The sequence below is a fragment of the Cricetulus griseus genome, unplaced genomic scaffold (assembly GCF_003668045.3).
Source record: "Cricetulus griseus strain 17A/GY unplaced genomic scaffold, alternate assembly CriGri-PICRH-1.0 unplaced_scaffold_80, whole genome shotgun sequence".
Lineage (NCBI taxonomy): Eukaryota > Metazoa > Chordata > Mammalia > Rodentia > Cricetidae > Cricetulus > Cricetulus griseus.
This window is the reverse complement of record NW_023277422.1, coordinates 109,060-116,830: the sequence shown is the minus strand read 5'-3', so window position 1 is coordinate 116,830 and position 7,771 is coordinate 109,060. Positions and strand designations below refer to the sequence as shown.

At 48.6% G+C, this 7,771-nt stretch overlaps 1 protein-coding gene across 3 annotated transcripts; it reads left to right on the top strand.

Moving 5' to 3' along the window:
* The first annotated feature begins 43 nt into the window (after positions 1–43).
* On the top strand, positions 44–6,821 carry LOC113839047 (ephrin-B2-like). 3 transcript variants are annotated; one of them, XM_027434506.2, is made up of 4 exons: positions 44–368; positions 1,664–1,756; positions 2,464–2,526; positions 3,056–6,821. In XM_027434506.2, the coding sequence occupies exons 1-4, from the start codon at positions 353–355 to the stop codon at positions 3,415–3,417; spliced, it is 534 nt and encodes a 177-aa protein (XP_027290307.1). In that variant the 5' UTR covers positions 44–352; the 3' UTR covers positions 3,418–6,821. The 3 variants fall into 3 exon arrangements, with proteins under 3 accessions (XP_027290307.1, XP_027290309.1, XP_027290308.1); XM_027434508.2 differs by having other exon boundaries at positions 50–385; XM_027434507.2 differs by lacking the exon at positions 2,464–2,526 and having other exon boundaries at positions 50–368.
* Positions 6,822–7,771: the final 950 nt, after the last annotated feature.

Sequence of the window (7,771 nt, the reverse complement as noted above, 5' to 3'; positions counted from 1 at the left end):
ATGGCAGACCGGAAGTCTGTAGTGCTGGCGAGCTGAAGCCAACCGGAAGTCGGGCGTGTGAAACTCCAGTCACGAAACAGCGTGTGTTGCCCACCCCTCGGAAACCGGAAGTCGATAGTCCTGGCGAGCTGAAGCCAACCGGAAGTCTGGTGTGCTGTGCCTCACTCGGGGCGCTGGCGTCACACAGCGAGGGCGGCACCGAGTCCCAGGACGGCGTTCTGCAGACCGGAAGCGGAAGCGCGTCACAGAGCGGGTCCGTCCCTTGGGCGGCAGCGTTGGGGATGCGGGCGATGCCTTCTGAGCTTGATCCAGGCGGCGGTGGAGCCCGCGGGCCAGCGGAAGTGGCGGGGCCATGGGCGGGACCTGCGGTAATTGCCGTGTGTGGGTGAGTGATTGACTGACGGGTGGGGGCGGGGTCTCTGAGTGATTGATGTGTGGGGGTGGCATCTGTGAGTGACTGATGTGTGGGGGCGGGGTCTGTGAGTGATTGACGGGTGGGGGCGTGGTCCTTGAGTGACCGACTGTCGGGGCGGGGTCTGTTAGTTACTGACGTGTGGGAGCGTGGTCTGTGGGTGACTGACGGGTGGGGGCAGTGTCCGTGAGTGACTGACGTGTGGGGGCGGAGTCTTTGGGTGACTGACTGTGGGGGCGTGGTCTGTGAGTGACTGATGGGACTCGCGGGGCAGTGGGTCAGGGAGAGAGGTAGGGAAACAGGGGGCGCGGGTCTGTGAGTGACTGACATGACGTGGGGGCGGGTCTGAGTGATTGACGTGTGGGGGCGGGGGTCTGTGAGTGACTGACATGTGAGGGCAGTATCTGTAGACAGAACAGCTTAGACAGACAGAAAGATATTGGTAGAAGGGTTGTGCTCCCTCTCGCCCCTCATTGTTAAAGTGGAAAAGGAGCCCAGCTGGCCAATGTGGGGCAAGGTGGTTGCTCCTACCTGGTTATATCCATGTTGTCCCAAAACCCAGACAGGGAAAGGGGTGTGCAAACTCTCTGTCCAGCTGGAGTTTTCCCTAGCAGGAAACTTGGCTAAAGTGGCTGAGCAGGTTGATAAAAACAGATGCTTGCAGGGACTTACACAGTGATGAGAATGCAGACTCAGAAGACTTGAGTTCTAGTATGCTACTTCAGCACATTCCTGGCTGGAGGAAGGAGCAAGGGGGTGTCAGAAGGCTCCCCTGATAGTGTTTACAGAACGTGGAGGTTTGACAAGCATAGCATCAAGTTCATTGTTCTTTAAGCAGGAGGTGTGGAGTGGAGGAAGCAGGAGTTGGGAGATGATTACCAAGTTTTGAAATTACCATGTTTGCTCTTTTGCACTTTCTAGTTTCGCCCCCCATCCCCAGGAGTTGGTGGGTATTTTGGAAGGTGCTGTCCCTTTGACCTATAGAGTAATACTAAATCATGTGTATATGGGAGGGTGTATTTAATCGAATTTAGAAGCAGGTATCCTACATGTCACAATGTTTCCAGGATCCATTTTTCTTTGTTTATTTTTCTATTTCTATTCTGCTTTCAGCATCCCTACATGCAGAAAACTTATGACAAAGAGTGAATTCTTAGTATTCAAATTGTTTCCAGACATTTCATGTTCATGAAATCCTATTGATTTCCTGATTTGTTCTTTATTTTTTTTGTCCATTTTATTTTTAATCAGCTACATCCAATGGGTCTTTGGAAGGCCTGCATAACCAGGAGGGAGGGGTGTGCAAGACAAGAGCCATGAAGATAATCATGAAAGTTGGACAAGGTAAAGATCAACTGCTGCTTTGTGACCCCACTGTGAGCTGGTACAGCCCCCAGCTAGCATAGCACCTGGGGTGGCGCTCACCATCAACGCTCTTGTTAGTTTTGAAAGCAGACCATTTTCTGCACTTTGAACCACTGGTTGAGTCCCGCAAGATGACATGCTCAGTTTTTCTCATTTAGATCTCTCTAAAAGTTCAGGCCAGTGAGACAGGGTGTCTGTGTGCTGCCACAGGTACATATATTTCTGTTTACAATGCAGAACACCTCTTTGAAAAAATCCAAGTGTCTAGTACATAAGCACTGGCTATGCTGCTTTGTTTCATTTTCAAATCTGGAGAAACCAAGGCCTTCATCTTCATGTAGAATAACCTATTGTGAAGAATGAAAGAATTATTCTTCTAATTAGAGACTAGTATAGCTGTCAATCAACTTGTTTAGTGAAATTGAAATGTCATCTGGAATGCTTTGACTGCCAAATGCAAGAATCCCTATAGTTTGCACAGATGGCCTCCTAATCTAAACCTAACAAATAACTAGGATTACCATTCTGATTAAAAAGGAAGGTTATATTCTTGTATTTCTCAGTGCTTTGCATAAAGAGTCTTATGTTCATTGCTGTTCATGCCTCTTGAGATATCTTTGCAACTCCTGAAGCTTGCTACATTGTCAGATGTCTGTGCCATGATTAATTGCTTTTTCTTCATGTAGATGCAAGTCCTGCTGGATCAACCAGGAATAATGATCCAACAAGACGTCCAGAGCTAGAAGCTGGTACAAACGGGAGAAATTCAACAAGCCCTTTTGTGTAACCAAATCCAGGGACAGCAGTGTGGTGGGGCTGTGTGTCTATGGGGTGCATTTTTCTTAGAACCCCTAGAGGCAGAGGAGCCTCTAAACACATCCAAACCAGTGGGATTCACTCGTGGGCACAGATTCCTGGGGTCTTTGCTCCCATTGAGTCAATATTAACTCTGCCACTAAGACAAATTAATTCAGCCCGCTCAGTGTCTTACAGTCACAAGAGCAGAGCTCACCAGGTGTGTCAGTTACTGATGCATCCTGAAGTGTTGAAATTAGGGAAGTTCCAGATTTGCTGTCTAATCTTTAGGAAGTAGTTGGCCTGGTGCGTGAGTGTCGTACCTTTGAAGCTCCTTCACCTCATCTGGTGATCTATTGTCAAGTGGACCCAGTGAGTTGAGCATTGGCCATGCTTACTTGTTTACAATTGGAGCGTTCGTTCTTCAAGCTAGAGGGCAGAGTCTCAGAACCACAGTAACTGGCTGTTCTTGCTTCCGTGCAGGTATCAGCACCGAAGGCAACAGCGCAGGGCATTCCAGGAACAATCCAGGTTCCAAAGTGGCCTTATTCGCAGGAATCATATCAGGATGCATCGTCTTCATCGTCATCATCATCACCTTGGTGGTACTGCTGCTCAAGTACCGCAGGAGGCACCGAAAACCCTCTCCACAGCACAGTACCACACCCAAGCGAGGTGGCAACCACTCTGGCTGGGAACCCAGTGATGTTCTCATAAATCTAAGGACTGTAGATAATGTCTTCCGCCCACACTATGAGAAGGTCAGCGGGGACTATGGGGACCCAGTGTACATCATGCAGGAGATGCCCCCACAGAATCCTGCCAACATTTACTACAAGGTCTGAGTCCTGGGACCTTCGCCTCCCAAGGGAACTCTCACCTTGTTGTGGGCGCCGGGACTGCCTGAGCCTCGCTCTGGGGGCGGAATGCCTCTTGGAAGAACCTGAAGCTGGACAGTTTTGTAGGCTGTAGCTTTTCAGCCTTGGGAATCCAAGACCCTAGAGGGAAAATGGAAGACTGCTAAGAGATCCCCACTTGGACTGCTGTGTCCCTGTGTGGACCTCTATGCTATGTACCTAGCCAGGCACTCAGGACTGTGTAGCTCCCGGGGAGGACACGGTGGGCTATGGGTGATGCAGCAGTACCTTAGGAGAAAGTTGCACCTCTGCCTCTGTGTTTCCTGCCATGCACACTGGACTTGTCACTCGACCTCGGGTAACCTCAGTAAGGTTTTCAAAGATCCCTAGCATTTAGTCTTCACTCCTTCTGTTGCCAGGGCTCTGCAACACCTCCCCAGACCCCTCACTCCACATCCCCAATCATTAAGGGACACTCACCACTGAGTCCTGGCCCCACCCTTTATACCAAGATGAGATTAATTGTGTATTAGTTACAGAATTCTGCTTTCTTGGAGGCTTGGCTGGGTTTGCTGGGAAAAGCCGGGGAGGTGTGGCCCAGTGAGGAAGGTTCTGGCTGCCACCGCAGGTGGAGCATAGTGGTGAAAGCAAGAAAGAAACAATAGATAGTGCTTTGGTTTTGCCGAGAGGAAAGAGGAAAGTGGGAGACTACAGACTTTGGTGAGTGGTGGTGAGCTCACTATCACAGCTATGCAACAGGGAATCAAAGCCCCTCTCCTGAAGTGGAACAAAGGGGCCGTTGTTATGAAAGGACCAGTCAGAGTTCAGGGGGAGAGGACAGACCTCTGGGGCAGGACTGTTGAGGTACTGGCAATAAAAAAGCACAGCCCTGGATCTGCGGGAGAGTCAGTCTGCTTTGGGAAATGGTTTAAGCAGACTCGGCTGCTGTATTACCACATTTTAATCACCACAGGGAAAAATCATTTAGGACAAGAGCAGAGAGCCAAATCTGATCTAGAATTTGAAAATACAAAGGTCACACAGGCTGTAAGTCCATCACCACTGAGGATATACGGAATTTTCATTAGTAAAGGTTGGTCAGATTCACCCAGTCCCCATGAGAGCCCCTCTTCTTCCCTGATTGAGCCTTACACTTTGGTTGTTGGTTGACGGCTGTGCTGTCTGTGCTCTGAGGCTCTACCCGGGCTCCATGTCAAAGCAAAGCACATATGGCCCACCCCTAAGAGTCCTTAAGATGGAGGTAAAGTTATGATGTCAAGGGGAAGGAGGGAGATAGGACATAGTTATAATAGGTGCATAGAACACAAGGGACATAAAATGAAAGATTTTTAGTAATATATATATTTTAACATAACACACAATACACACAAAAGACTTGAAATTCATTGGTCGTGGCAATTAAATCAGTCCCAGCCCTAAGCCCTTTACAAAGTAAAAGTTCAGATACAGCTACTTCTAAGAGAAGCGGCATCACCACAAAAGTTATCAATTTTCCCGACCCAAAGGACATCAACTTGGGGCAAGAGAGTCAAGAATAGGGAATAGGAACAAGAGACGCAGAAAGAACGACCACAACACAGGATTCTGATCAAGTAGCAAACTTTATTTTTCTCAGGCTGGCTTGTATAAACTGTAAAGCAGGATATGGGAAGGGGTAGAATGGGTTGTTTGTGCACAAGGTGTGACTTTAGGAAAGATATTTGGAAGCCACAAAGAGGATGTTTGGCAGCGTAAAGATTTCATGAGTAAGAGGTCCAGGAAGGGTTTCCTAGGTGACGGAGCCTGTGGGTGGAGGACTGGGTCATGTTGTTTCTTATCTTGAGGTGTGGTTCTAAGGAGCTGCTATGTAAAGGTTAATATAAACCTATGTCACTGGCCAAGCACGTCCTAGGATCTCATGCCAAGCCTTGAGATCTTTGGCTCCCAACATATCCCCCCTTCCTTGTGTAAAAAATGGCCAAATTATTCAGTAGAGGGGGATAGAGGCCTGGAGAATCTGTGTGGATTTTATAAAGGACAATTTTCTCTAACCTCAGGGATGGCTTCTTGGAGTCATCTGAAAGGCAGGACCGTCTGGATGCCTTTTGTGGGGGTGGGGAAGCTTTAGGACATCGACCACATTGTGCACAGACATATTCCTCAGAAGACGAGGTCTCCTGGCAGTACCATCCAGGTCTGAGCCTCTGAAGCTGGCTGTGAGGAAGTGGATCAGTTCCTCTTTAGAGGGAGCATCCTGAGACGGTTTGTATTAGAGGGCCCAAAGTCATCCTCCGAGGAGGAGGCCTTAAGTGATGGGCCAGGACAGGCTTAGTGGCAGAGTCCACTTGTTGCTTGACAAAGGCTACAAGTTGATTAAAGGCCCGAGGGTCAAAGGAGATTAGCAAGAGGATCCCTATCAAAGGACCGAGTAGGCAAAGGAGGAGGATGGTTAACCATGGCGAAGAAGTAGGAATGTGTAGAAGGAAGCAATAAGGAGTAACAGGAGTTGATTTTCCCATACGAGCAAAGCCAGCCAAGCTGATGGTTGAGTCGGTGTCATCAGGGTCATTTTCAGGAGACATGTGGTTGGTCAGGACCTGGAAGTAAAGGAGAGGCTTCTTCTCCCGAGGGGGCAGGAGTGCCAGGGTTTTCATCTCTTGAGTCTTCCTCCCTGGAGGAGGCTTCAGCTGAAGGACAAGGGATTTGATTACTGCTACAGAGTGAAAACAGAAACTACAAGAGTGGCGATTTGGACAGGGATGTTTTTCAGACCCAAATGTCTCATGATAGGAGTCCCTCCTGACATCCACATTTCCTTACCCTCCTGCACAGCAGAGCCAGGTTAGTATCACTGTCAACCTTAACCTCTCTAAATCCATGACCAAACTTGCAATTTCCCAGCATTCTCCAGGAATCCACAAGGAGAACTTTGAATTCTCTCCCAACATTGGCCATTGGAACAGTGGACCAACTCACCATGGATCCACAAGCCAGGGGCAGAAGCAAAGAAGCACTGACATCTTCAAATGTAATCGCATTAAGAAGATCATGTGAAAATGTCTTTCTTTTTCTTTAAAAAAAAAACCTAACATGGGCTTCTCACTAGTGACCCTTCCCTAACCTGGCCTCATCCCACACTGCACTGTGGCACTTTTGTGTCTTATGAACCCATCTCGTCTGCCATGTTGTCAGACGATCAACTCTTGGAGGCAGTTGCCAACTATAACCCATTTCTTTTCATTAGTGGTTCCTTCTTGGGGGAACCATGGACAAAGATCCCCGATAAAGAGGAAGAACTTCTTTTTTTGTTTTGTTTCTTTTTAACCCAAGTTCCTCCAGGCTTGAGAGATAATTTGATACCAGAAACAGATAAATCCTCCTTGCTAATTTTATCAATTGTACTTTTCTTTTTTTTGCAACACAACAAATTGCTTTTATTTCAGTATGCATCCACAATTCAACAATTAGTGATCCTTAACAGAGTGGGGAAGGTGACAACAAGCCAAAAGGCCAGGCCCACCCATCTGAAAACTGACAGAGCTCCTCCCATTCATGCCAAGGGTCTAAGGAACAGCAACACTGAAACCTGAGTCTTCAGGGTTAGAGCCTCTGTTCCTTCTGTCAGGTTCCTAATGCCTGGACAGGGAGTCCTGTCCAAACCACTTCAGTGTGTAAAAGCAAAGTGATTATGAGAAAAGTAACTGACTCAGTACGCTGTGTGTTGAGGACTCTCCTCATGGCCTTTCTCTAGGCACAGCCACCGAGGACCCTGAGTGCTGGCAGGTTTGTTGCCCCGTGACTGACTGCTCTGTTCACCTTGAGACCTGAGCTCAAAGTGCATCAGTTGATGGTAGCAACAGGGCCGAAGCCCCAGAACCCCATTCCCAGGCTGGTAGCAAGTGAGCATGTGCCCAAAACCTAAGTGAGAAGACCAGCATCTTCCGACTTTATCTCCACAGCAAGTGTAGGGTGGTGTGGGCAACGAGGGAGTTGAGAAGGAGGGGTAGAGCAGCACCCCTTGATAGAGTTGGGAAGACCGGAAGCCCTGAATTCCTCACCCAAGGCCAATTTCAGGGGGAGAGGAGGGTTACAATCTAAGCTTTGGCCAAGGGCAGAAGTGAGGTAGGGGGGCAATGGCTTGGAAGGGGCATGACTTAAGAAAGCAGGGGTGAGACCAAAGCATCCCCAAGCCTAGCAGTATTCCCACCACTGCTACCTGAAGCCTTCCCTTCTATTCTAAGGGCCACCATACAGCTGTGGCAGGAGGGTGGGGCAGGCAAAGTCAGACCCAGTCCATGTGTCAGCAGCAGGTGATTGTGTGATGTGTCTGTTCACAGTTGCA

Bases quoted from the DNA above. Each gene is read 5' to 3' on its own strand.
- LOC113839047 (XM_027434506.2), top strand. The intron at 1,757-2,463 runs GTAAAGATCAAC...TTCTTCATGTAG, and splicing joins AATCATGAAAGTTGGACAAG to ATGCAAGTCCTGCTGGATCA. The intron at 2,527-3,055 runs GTACAAACGGGA...GCTTCCGTGCAG, and splicing joins ACGTCCAGAGCTAGAAGCTG to GTATCAGCACCGAAGGCAAC.